This window comes from Schistocerca americana, chromosome 3 (genome assembly GCF_021461395.2).
Source record: "Schistocerca americana isolate TAMUIC-IGC-003095 chromosome 3, iqSchAmer2.1, whole genome shotgun sequence".
Taxonomy (NCBI): Eukaryota; Metazoa; Arthropoda; class Insecta; order Orthoptera; family Acrididae; genus Schistocerca; species Schistocerca americana.
Window position 1 is genome coordinate 122,463,197 of NC_060121.1, and position 13,150 is coordinate 122,476,346.

Genomic DNA, 13,150 nt, shown 5'->3' on the forward strand with positions numbered 1-13,150 from the left:
CTTGGAACATTAATTCTAAGAAAAATGGGCACTATTTCTGATCACTTAATACTGAGAGGTCTCTTTCCTCCCTCTCCCGTCACTTGTGGAGCTGACCAAACTTCCAGCTTGGCACTTGAGTGCACACAAATATAGCACAATAAGTGAAACACTAGTTGACGCTCTCAAAGTCGCTTCTGGTTTCAACTGTTATCAGCTGATCATAACAAAGTTGTGACACTTCTTTTAATGTAACACTCTTACTGCAGTCTGGAATACGAATAATTTAAGGAGTGAAGGCAGCAACTCACTGAATAGTGCAGGTGCTGAGTCACTGACAGAAATATAAAATAGTATGGTACATTTGCTAGCTTTTACATGAATTATGCTTCAGAGCTATAGAGGGTACATACACCTGTATGACTATGCTGCACTGACTGAGTGCATTGTGCCAGCACTGGGGTGAGAGGTTGTGTCAGTTGGGGTGGGGGGTTAGGAGGGGGAGGGGTGGGGAGGAAGAGGAGGAGGGGGAATTGGTGAAAGGTGGCAGACAGTTTGGATGGAAAGATAGTAGATGCACAGGATAGGAACTTAGGACTGGTGAGCTCATTGTGGCCATAAACAAGAGCTGCTGTGTGCAGTGCACTATGATGTGGAGGAATGGATTTCAAGGGGGAAATATAACAGAGGAAGAAGAATATGGAGGAGGAGATGACGTGAGTGCAGGGTAAGTGGAGTTAGTGTGTTCTGTGGTAGTGGTGGAAGGTGGGTGTGAGGCAGGGGCTAGTGGAGACTGACATGAGGTAACAGGATTGAAAGGTGTTGCATGAACAACTCACACAGGATGTGAGGCAGCCATTGAAATCCAGCAAGTTGTGTTTTGCTGCTGGGTGGCCCACTGTGCTCTAGGCCACAAATGGTGATAGCCATTCATTTCAGATGGTCAGCTAGGCTGTGGTTGCATCAATACAAAATGCTATAAAGAAGTTACAGCAATGCTGGTATATGATATGGTTGCTTTCACAGGTTGCCCTTCCTCAGACAGGATAGGATAAGCTAGTGATGGGGCTGGAATACAATGTGCTAGATGGCCTTCCATACAGGTACAACCCATGCAGCAAGGATTGGAGGACATGTGGCCTACAAATGGACTACGATATTGAACAGATTAGGTGAAATCCTGAATACCATTTTTGGGACAGTTGGGAAGGATTGTGGGTACGATGTTCCTCATTTCTGAGCACAACGGTAAATTGTCAAAGCCTTGGCGATGGAAATGGTTCAGTTGCTCCAGTCCAAGAAGATTTTGGGCAATGAGGTGGTGCTCCTTTGCAGCTGGTTCCTGGGTGTTGGCTATATAATCGCCTTGGGGCAAAGTGGGCTATTCTCATTTCTGTTTACGATCACTTGATGTTGCTACTTAGTGTAAAATTATTTTTTTCATTATTCATATTGGAATCTTGTGGGTTAAGTAGACACCAACACATACTGTAAACAATTCAATTGTATGTTTCTTCTTTCTTTTTTTTCTACTGGTTATCTAACTTTATTGGTGGATGTCTCATATCATGATTGCTTAGAGCAGGGCTTAACAACTGGCCGGTTTTGAGCGCGAGTACTCGCGTCTGCTCAGGCACGTGCTCGCGAGCAGGTTCAAGGTCGTGGAGTAGGGAGGGAGGGGAAATGCGCGCGCACGCTTGAATAGGGCCGCAGCGTGCCTATTGAATTCGTGCTGACTGTGTAACGCTTAAAGTACTACGATCAGTTCAGATAACAGTCATTTCGCTGGTTAAGAATCATGTCAAGTCGCCGTTGTGTAACCCCAACCATGCTTTCGCAGTTCAACCCCCATTGGGATGAATTGTATCGGTTTACAGAAAAAGACGGTGTTGCAAAATGTTTACTATGTCACAAAACGCTGAATTCTTTTAGGAAATTTAATTTGCAGCGACATTATATGTCGTACCACGCGAAAGACCACAGAAGTGGAAAATGTGATGGACCAGATCGTGCACAGGAAGTTATTAAACTTAAAAGGAAGCTATCCGAAGAAGATCTGGACGACAAAGAAAAATCAACCGAGGCAGCTCTCAGAGTGAGTTACAAAATTGCTTTGCTTTTAGCAAAAGCCCTGCGCCCCTTCACTGATGGCGATTTAATAAAAGAATATTTGGTAGTTGCAGCGGAACATTTATGTCCATCTCAAGTTGAACAGTTTCGGAATGTGCCATTATCTAACATGACAATTATGTGTCGCATACAGGACATGGCAGATGACGTCCAGAGCCAGCTTGCAAATATCTGTAAAGATTTTATGGCGTTTTCTCTAGCTCTGGACGAAAGTGTTTATATCACTGTAACAGCACAGCTTGCCATATTTATTAGAGGTGTTAATAGAGATCTTCAGGTGAGGGAGGAGCTCCTCGATGTAGTAGCCATGAAGAACACTACAACCGGAGGTGATATTTTAAGTAATGTTGAAGAAAGTGTTGAAAATATAGGATTGTCGTGGAATTCTTTAGTTTCAGTCTCTACTGACGGTGCACCAGCGATGACAGGGGAAAAAAATCAGGTTTCGTTGCGCTGTTGAAGGAGAAAATGCAAAAACTGACTGTGCTGAAGGAAATAAGGGGCGTTCACTGTGTGATCCACCAGGAAAAATTATGTGCAAAGAGTATCGCTCTAAAAAATGTGATGAGTGTTGTTGTTCGTACAACCAATTATATAAGGAAGCATGGGCTACAAACACAGGCAATTTAAAAGCTTTCTTGAGGATGTAGAAAGCCAGTATGGTAGCCTGCCTTAATACAGCGAGGTCCACTGGCTTAGTCGTGGCGAATTATTAAATCGATTTTTTTGCCTATTAGATAAGATAAATATGTTCATGGAAATAAATAACATGTGTGTTCCTGAATTGAAAGAGCCTTCAGGGAAATGTGATCTCGCATTCTTAGCAGATTTAACTAGCCATCTGAATGCTTTGAACATTTCACTACAAGGTAAAGATCTGCTAATTACTCATTTCATAGATCGAATACGAGCTTTTAAAATGAAATTGACACTTTGGGTGAGTCAGCTGGAAACAGGAAATCTAGCTCATTTTCCTAAATTATTATCCATGCAAGGTGTTCACAAAGACTGTGAACGTTATTCACATAGTTTAGTTGCCCTTAAGGAAGAATTTGATCAACGCTTTCAAGATCTGACAGCACTAGACAGTGATTTTGAACTGTTCTCCTCTCCATATTCGGCAAATATTCAAGAGATTCGTCCTCAGCTGCAACTAGAAATTATTGACCTGCAGTGTGACAGAGAATACAGAGACAAATTTCAGAACAAGAAAAACATTTTGGAATTCTACAGACACTTCTCTCAGGACAGGTTTCCTCGTTTGCACAAACTGGCAGCTACAATTATATCAATGTTCGGTTCCACATATGTTTGTGAACAACTGCTCTCTGCAATGAAATGTAACAAGACGAGCCTGAGAAACGCATTTTCTGATCGAAATTTAAACTGCGCGCTGCACCTACAATGCAAAAGAACAATTACTCCGAACGTAGATGCAATTGTAAAGGGTAAAAAGTAAAAGATAACCGAGAATCCCACACTTCAGTGACACCTTTTATTGTGTAACAGTTTACAAATTAATACGAATGTAGAGGCATACACTAAGCTAATAAAATTATGTGGCACGTGTACATTCTCCTTTATTTGTTTCATTTGTCACAGTAATAATTCGTGAGTGATATCCCTGCAGGTGGCCGCGGATTTACATTGACTGGCGGCAGCTGTTGTGTTCCCCATGTGACTCTCCCCCCTCTCCACTCTGGTCCGGTAGTGGGGGTAGCGTGCTCGCGCTGCTCTGTGCTCGCGCCTTGCTGCTCACAGCTTGCTCTGCGAGCACGTTCGTTGTGAAGCCCTGGCTTAGAGGATATAGGATTTGCATTAATGAATGCAGCTCTAAGTGGTACTTCACATTTGTATCCATTCTCTGTTATGTGTAGAGTGAAGCACATTATAAAACACGGTGAGGGGCTTTGCGCACAAGCAAGATATTGGGTTTCACATGGAGCCCAGGCAGTAGCTTTTTCTGCCACATCCATCTGCTTTATGTGCTTCGGGATGTATATGGAATAGTTAGCATTGATTTAAATATTAGAGAAATATGTATGGTAATTATTTTGATACTGTACTGTTAATTTTGGTGACTTAAAGTAAACACAAAATATATTATTTGCACAAGCGAGTGCAGTAGTATTTCATATATATTAATATTTTGAATGTGAGAGAAAACAGTATTCCCACATGGAGCTTGTCAATGTTTCCAGTTACTGGAAGGAAAAAAAATGCATGGAATATTTCACATGGAACAGAGAAATAGGGAGTGTGGAGGCCATCATGCCTTATTATGTGTACATCGGTCTAGTAACTCACTTTCCATCTCTTGTACTCTGGTCATTAACCACTTCTGAAACATGAAGCAATGAAATATGCACATGTACATAATACAGTACATTCTGAAGAATCGCCAAAAATAGTGTAGCGTTTATTTTTAAAAAGTAATTTTCAATAATTTACAAGTATTGGTATGTTTGTTGTACAGTTTTCCTGTTGTACACAGATTCTCAGTGCCATGAAAATATTCCAGACCCGCACTTTTTAACATTGTTTTGTATTTCATTTACAGTCTATCAGAGTTCACTACTTTTACTTTTTTACCAATGAATGCTAACACAAGCATCCTCAGACCTTGATATTTATCTTATTATATTTTACACATAGTTAATAAATGTGTTGTCAAATATGCAATAACCAAATTTTATAAAATATATCACATTACATTAGAAAATATTTAGGAGAAACACGGACAAATATAGCTGACGAAAGCATGCAAAAGCCTAGAGAAAGTTTTTATCCATCAGTAGATGTCAAATGGCCGACGATTATTAGATTTACAGTTTTTGATTTGTTCTAGAGCTCTTGATGTGAAATATAAATGAATGGAATAGAAAGCATCATCAGGTTTCTTACCCGCTGACAAAGTGACTTTGCCTCTTCACTAAATTTATGGGAGTATTTTTCCTGATCTTCTTTGACTCTACGGTCCACTTCCTCTCGCTTAACCTGTGAAACAAAACACATTACCGCCTCAACAAAACTAGAGAGGGAATGGTATACAGAGAGGAGGGTTGGATTAAGGGAGAGTAAAATGGAGGAGAAGCAAGCAGGAGGGAAGATGAAAGGAAACAACTATATTAATGCCAATTAAACAAACTGGAAGTCAAGCTAGTAAAAGCAAAGAAGATGGGATTGCGGGGGAGGGTGGTTGGGAGGGGAGGGGGAGTCATGACATGAAACACATGGTTGCATCTAGGACAGTAAAATGTTGTTAATCTGTATAAAAAAAAAAAAAAAAAAATCCACCAAAATGTGAAAAGCCTCAGAAAACGTTCGTTTGCTTTCTTAACTCGGCTAGAATTGTGAAAAGATATGGAAATATTCTATCAACAAGTTATTACATTACGACTAAGCACAGGAAAAAAAGAAGTTTTACTTTATGACCAATTCCAGTATTTTTATTTTTTTTTTTTTTTGCCAATTTAGTTGTAATTTTTCTGCCAATTTAGGTGTTATCATTTTGCAATTTTGGTATTGTTGTGCGTCTATTTTGTTGCCATTTTTCATCAATTTTTGTGCTACTTTCAATTTTGATATTGTTATGTGTCAATTTTGGTGCCATTTAATTTTTGTGTTACTTTCTGATTGCTTAATTTTGACTACTGCACGTTCTTTATTTTTGTCTTAATTGTTTTTCAGTGTTATGTTGAAAACAAAAATACACCTATCATTTACATTACATTCACAGACAGGTGAAACAAAAACAAATGCTAAAATATTTAAGCTTTAGAACATAGTTCTTCCACAGTAGAAACACATTCACACAAGCACAACTCACACATATGGCCAAAGTCTCTGGGCACTGGGCCCTGACTGTGACTGCATTTGATGTGAGCCACAATCTAGCTAGGATGGGTAGTGAGGATAGGGAAGAGGTATGGGATCAGGAGGGGAAAGGATAGCAGGGGGTGAAGATGCTAGTTGTTTTTCTTTTTTTTAGGGCGCAAAACTGCTATGGTCATTAGCGCCCAGCCCGTGACTTAGGAAACAGGAAAAAACCGAAATTGAAAACCAGCAGCAATGGGAACAAAGTCATGAAATTGGAGAAACTTGAAGCAGAAGGAAGGCTTAAAAATCCACTACAGAAAGGGGTTGGTTGTCCCCAAAAAAAGCTTCAAATGACTGACGTCATTTCACTGGCACTAATAAACTGGAGAACGTGGTCGGCTGAGCGCGTGTCATCTGCTAAAATCGACGATAAATCAGGCGATAGCTGTAGACGGGAGCGTAACGGATTAAAATAGGGGCACTCAATTAAAAGGTGTCTTACCGTCCACAGCTCAGAGCAGTGGGGACAGAGAGGGGGAAGATCGCCACTTCAAAGATGTCGATGGCTAAAAAGACAGTGCCCTATCCGGAGTCTAGTTAAAATTACCTCCTCCCGACGACGCATTCGGGAGGAAGAGGTCCAAGCACAAGGAAGAGCTTTCACTTCCCGCAATTTATTATGGGGAAGTGTTGACCAATGCGCGTGCCATAAATGAACAACACGACGACATAAAACGCTCCATAGATCGGCGAAAGGAATCGATTGACTAGCTGGCCGAAGAAGAGAGACTGCAGCCTTGGCTGCAATATCGGCCGCCTCATTTCCACAAATACCAACGTGTCCCGCCAGCCAGAGGAACGCCACCGAGACGCCCCCCAGGTGGAGCAAGCGCAGACAGTCCTGAATCCGGTGGACCAGAGGATGCACAGGATAAAGAGCTTGGAGTCTGAGGAGAGAGCTGAGAGAATCTGAGCAGATAACGTACTGTATCCGCTGATGGCGGCGGATGTAGTGGACAGCCTGGAGAACAGCGTAAAGCTCCGCAGTATAAACCGAACACTGGTCGGGAAGCGGAAAGTAATTTGGGGTGTCGCCAACAATATAGGCACTCCCTACACTTAACGATGTTTTCGAGCCGTCGGTGTAAATAAATGTGGCGTCCATCATTTGTGCACATAGAGCAGCAAATGCCCGACGATAAACAAGTGTAGGGGTACCATCGTTGGGAAATCGACAAAGGTCACGGAGCAGGCAGATCCGGGGACAGAGCCAAGGCGGTGCTGTACCCCAAGTTGTCAAGAAGGTTTTAGGAAAGCGGAAGGAAAGAGAATGGAGCAGTTGACAGAAGCGGACTCCCGGGGGCAGTAGGGAGGAGGAGCGGCCTGCATACCCTACATCAAAGGAGGCATCGAAAAAAAGGTCATGGGCTGGATTAGCAGGCATGGAAAACAGATGGCTAGCATAACAACTCAGAAGGACTGCTCTCCGATTGGACAGCGGAGGTTCAGCAGTCTCAGCATAAAGGCTTTCCACAGGGCTAGCGTAAAAAGCTCCAGACACTAAACGTAATCCACGGTGGTGGACAGAGTCGAGACGCCGAAGAATAGACGGCCAAGCAGAGGAGTAGACTATGCTTCCATAATCCAATTTCGAGCGCACTAAGGCGCGATAGAGGCGGAGAAGGACCACTCGGTCCGCTCCCCAGGAGGTACTATTCAGGACACGGAGGGTGTTAAGGGATCGCAGACAGCGAGCCGAAAGATAGGAAACGTGGGAGGACCAGCACAGTTTTCTGTCAAACATAAGAGCCACGAATTTAGCGACGTCCGAAAACGGAAGGTTGACAGGACCTAGATGTAAGGATGGCGGAAGAAACTCCTTACGTCGCCAAAAATTAACACAAACGGTCTTACTGGGAGAGAAACGGAAGCCGGTTTCGATGCTCCAAGAGTGGAGGCGATCTAGACATCCTTGAAGACGTTGTTCAAGAAGGCTGGTCCGTTGAGAGCTGTAGTAGATCGCAAAATCGTCCACAAAGAGGGAGCCCGAGACATCAGGAAGGAGACAATCCATAATTGGATTGATGTCAATGGCAAACAGTACAACACTCAGCATGGAGCCCTGGGGTACCCCGTTTTCTTGGGAGAAAGTACGGGAGAGAGTAGTGTTCACCCACACCCTAAATGTGCGCTCTGCCATAAATTCGCAAAGAAAAAGGGGTAGCCGACCTCGAAAGCCCCAAGAGAACAGTGTGCGGAGGATGCCTGTCCTCCAACAGGTATCGTATGCTCTCTCCAGATCAAAAAATATTGCTACTGTTTGGCATTTCCGGAGGAAATTGTTCATGATATAAGTGGAGAGAGCAACAAGATGGTCAACTGCAGAACGATGCTTTCGGAATCCGCATTGGGCAGGTGTTAAAAGACTGCGGGATTCCAGCCACCACGCTAGACGGTAATTCACCATACGCTCCAAAACCTTACAGACACTACTCGTGAGAGAAATGGGGCGATAGCTAGAGGGGAGACGTTTGTCCGTTCCAGGTTTCGGAACAGGAACGACGATAGCTTCCCATCATCGTCTGGGAAAGGTACTGTCGGTCCAAATTCGATTATAAAGGCGAAGGAGGTAACGCAGACTATGGGTTGATAAATGCAGCAACATTTGGATGTGGATACCATCCGGTCCTGGGGCGGAGGAGCGAGAAGAAGAGAGTGCATGTTGGAGTTCCTGCATGGAGAAAACAGTATTATAGCTTTCGCGATTTTGAGAGGAGAAAGCAAGAGGTCGCACTTCCGCTGCATGTTTCTTCGGGAGAAACGCTGGCGGGTAATTGGAAGAGCTCGAAATCTCAGCAAAGTGCTGACCCAACGAGTTAGAAATTGCGACGGGGTCCACGAATGTATCATGCGCGACAGTGAGCCCCGAGACCGGGGAGAAATTAGGCGCGCCTGAGAACCGTCGAAGCCGACTCCAAACTTCCGAGGAGGGAGTGAAGGTGTTAAATGAGCTAATAAAGAATTTCCAGCTTGCCTTCTTGCTATCGCGGATGACACGATGGCATCGCGCACGGAACTGCTTATAGCGGATACAGTTGGCCAAAGTAGGATGGTGGCGGAAAACACGGAGAGCACGTCGCCGCTCACGTATTGCATCACGGCATGCCTCGTTCCACCAAGGAACTGGGGGGCGCCGGGGCAATTCGGAGGTGCGTGGTATTGAATGTTCCGCAGCTGTAAGAATAACGTCGGTAATATGGGTGACCTCATCGTCGACGCTGGGAAAGTGACGGTCATCGAATGTCGCTAGAGACGAAAAAAGTGTCCAATCAGCTTGGGCAAACTTCCAGCGTCGCGGGTGCATGTATGGCAGTTGAGACTGCAGTCTAAGGACACATGGAAAGTGGTCACTCGAGTGTGTATCATCAAGGGCGAACCATTCGAAGTGCCGAGCTAGCGGAACAGTACCGACCGCAAGGTCCAAATGAGAGAAATTTGTCGTGGAGGCAGATAAAAATGTAGGGACCCCAGTGTTGAGGCAAACTAGATCCGCTTGGTGGAAGACGTCTAGCAATAGTGAGCCACGTGGACAAGGATGTGGAGATCCCCAAAGCGGGTGGTGGGCATTGAAGTCCCCAACCAGCAAATAGGGGGGGGGGGGGGGGGGGGGGGGGGGGTGGAAGCTGACCAAGAAGATGAAGGAGATCAGCTCGTGCCATTGGTGTGGACGATGGAATGTATACAGTACAAAGAGAGAACGTGTATCCGGAAAGGGAAAGACGGACGGCGACAGCTTGGAAGGAAGTGTTTAAATGGATTGGATAATAATGGAGAGTGTCATGGAGAAGAATCATGAGTCCTCCATGTGCTGCAGTGCCTTCAACAGAGGGGAGATCATATCGGACGGACTGAAAATGAGGGAGAGCAAAGCGGTCATGGGGAGGCAGCTTTGTTTCCTGAAGACAGAAGATGACCAGCGAGTGGGATCGTAAGAGGATCGACAATTCATCCCGATTGGCTCGAATACCACAGATATTCCAGTGGATAATGGACATAGAGTGAACAGAAAATGGAGGAATGTGACCAAGGGTGCTGTCAACTCAACGACTGCTCAGAGCTTGCGACCGACAGCATGGAATGGCATTCAGCCGAAGGCAGATGATCCTGATCCATAGGTTGGTCAGGAGCAGCTCCTGCCACCAGCGATCGGCTGGTTGACCGGCCACCAGCAGTGCGCCTCGGCGACACAGAAGACGGCCGAGGGCGATTTCCGCCAGGTGGTGCTGTAGATGGGACACGCCTTGGTGGAGAAGGAGAGGAACTGGGTTTCTTTGTAGCCTTCTTGGAAGTATGATGTTTAGATGGAGGAGGAACCGATGGTTGTGAAGTTGCGGTACATAAAAACTCTTCACGAGTATGCTCTTTTTTGGAAGTCTTGGTGTCTGACTTTTGGGCTCGAGATTTAGCAGAACCCGACGAAGGGTGAGCCATAGAGTGGGCAGGCGAAAGTGGTGAGGTGGAACGGGCGATCTTTGCGCTGGCCGATCTGACGACCGTGGCACTAAAGGTGAGGTCGCAAGTCTGCGTGGCCGCCTCCTTTGTTGGCCGAGGAGAAGCAAGGACAGAGCTGTATTTTCCTGTCTGAGGCACGGTGGGGTGTCGACTGGCGAATAATTTCCTTCACTCTTATTTCCTGTATGAGCTTTTCGTCCTTAAAAACGGGGCAATCTCTAGAGGAAGCAGCGTGGTCACCCATACAGTTGATGCAGCGAGGGGATGGAGGTGGACAAGCACCCTCTTGGGCATCCTTGCCACACGTAACACATTTGGCTGGATTGGAACAGGACTGGCTGGTGTGATTGAACCGCTGACATCGATAGCAACGCGTAGGGTTTGGGACGTAAGGGCGAACGGAAATTATCTCATAGCCTGCTTTGATTTTCGATGGGAGTTGAACTTTGTCAAATGTCAAGAAGACAGTGTGGGTTGGAATGATGTTCGTGTCAACCCTTTTCATAACTCTATGAACAGCCGTTACGCCCTGGTCAGACAGGTAGTGCTGAATTTCTTCATCAGACAATCCATCGAGGGAGCGTGTATAAACGACTCCAAGCGAGGAATTTAAGGTACGGTGCGGTTCCACCCGGACAGAGAAGGTGTGGAGCAGAGAAGTACGCAGCAATTTTTGTGCCTGGAGGGCACTGACTGTTTCTAACAACAGGTTGCCATTCCGTAATCTGGAACAAGACTTTACAGGACCTGCAATTGCGTCGACACCTTTCTGAATAATGAAAGGATTGACCGTGGAGAAGTCGTGACCTTCGTCAGACCGAGAAACAACAAGGAACTGTGGCAACGATGGAAGAACTGTCTGTGGTTGAGACTCAGTGAACTTACGTTTGTGAGCAGACATAGTGGAAGGTGAGGAAACCATTGCGGAAGAATCCCCCATGATTACCGGCGTCTCCGATGGCGCGCTCCTCCCTTGTGGGGGCCCTCACTGAGGGCACTCCCGCCTTAGGTGATTGTTCACACCTCAGGTCACACCTCCCGACAAACGGACGGAGGGACCAATCGGCACTTTCGGAAGGTATCAGCTCGGGTAATCACCCCTCCCTGGGCCTGGCCGTTATCAGGGGGTACATACGTGTCCTACCTGTCTACCTGGGGCGGGGAATTACGCGTTACCCCGTCACCGGCTACGCATGGAAGTGCGTGGGTCAGCCTTCAGACACGCACAGGGAGGAAAAAAGAGAAAGGGAAAGGAAAGAAGAGGGGTCTCAAACGCCGCAGCGGAGAAAAGGGCGAAGAGAAGAGGGAAGGAAAAGAGAAGGACAGAGGAAGGACGAAGACTTGCAAGTGTAGAAAGCAAGGAATTTGTAACAGTTTCGAGCGTCTGTCTCCGGACGTAGGCACAAACCATACTCCCAGAGGGGGAGAAAGGGAAGGAAAGAGCCAGAGGTGGAGGGGGGGGGGGGGGGGGGAAGATGGGGGGGGGGGGGGGGGGAAGGATGCGGAAAAGGAAGGTATGCAACCCAGAAAGGAAGGAGGGCCACATTAGCTCGGGGTCCCGTGCTTGCTACGCATGTGTCCACAAAAGAGTTGTGGACCCCCTGGGGGGGGGAAGATGCTACTTGTGCCTTTGGGGACCTTCAGGGACTTGGTGACAGGATAGGGCTGCTAGTTGTACCGCACCAGTAGCCTAGGGATAGTGTCTTTGACTAGTAATCAAAAACATCCTTGGACCAGGTTTGAATCCCACCCCTACTTAGATTTTGAATAAAAATTATCAGCAATGGCAGCTCAAGACTCCCGGCATAAGAATTCACCCTCATTCTGCCAACAGCTTTGTCAAAGACGGCAGAGGAGTGGACAGAGGTTCAGGGCACTCTCTTGCCCTTATGGTGGGAAACTGACAAATGTGGAAGAACCAGCAATGGTCAACTGCATGAGGGTGCAGAAGTAAATGGAAACTACTGCATTAAAGACATATAATGTTTACCAACAAGATATGTTGCCTGCAGCTGAAAAAATCTCACAATGGCCTCTCCATAGGGCAAAAGATCCCAGATCTGTCTCCAGCATTTGGATCTCTGGAAGGAGGTGAGGATGAAAAAAAGATTGAATAACCAACGACAGAATTATGTTTAACGGAATATCATAAGCTTTCACATGGCATAGAAACTAGAATATCTAAAAGGGAAATGCTAAGGCTCAATCTAGATAATAGTGGGGTAAGTGAAGTGAAACTAAAAGAAAACAGGTTTTCTGGTCAGATGAATATGAGTATATATCAACAGCAGTAGAAAATGGTATAGTGGGAGTAGGATTCATTATGAATAAGAAGGTAGGAAAGAGAGTAAGTTACTGTGAACAGTTCAGTGATAGGGTTGTTCTCATCAGAATTGATATTAAACTAACAACAACAGTAGCTCAGGTACACATGCCAAAGTCACAAGCAGAAGACGGAGAGACGGAGAAAGTATATAAAGGATATTGTCTGGGTAATTCAGTACATAAGGGGAGATGAAAATTTAATAGCATGGGGGACTGGAATGGTGTTGCAGGAGAAGGTGAAGATGAAACAGTTAAAGAAGACTATGATCAGAGATCAGAAAGACTAATGGAGTTTGAGAATAAATTTCAGCAACAGCAAATCACAAGGGGAGAACATGTACGAGGAAAAGCTGGGAGATATGGGCAGGCAGAGATTCTGAAATCA

At 45.5% G+C, this 13,150-nt stretch overlaps 1 protein-coding gene across 3 annotated transcripts in view; it reads right to left on the bottom strand.

The window, feature by feature from the left end:
- The window catches only part of LOC124605225 (G protein-coupled receptor kinase 2), a 173,549-nt gene that overhangs the window by 43,922 nt on the left and 116,477 nt on the right, over nucleotides 1-13,150 (bottom strand). For all 3 annotated transcript variants that reach the window (XR_006978624.1, XM_047136775.1, XM_047136776.1), the window contains one exon: nucleotides 5,014-5,106. Coding sequence is in view for 2 of the 3 variants with exons in the window: in XM_047136775.1 (XP_046992731.1) it covers nucleotides 5,014-5,106 (93 nt within the window). In the remaining variant the exon portion in view is untranslated. The remainder of the gene's footprint in view (nucleotides 1-5,013; nucleotides 5,107-13,150) is intronic.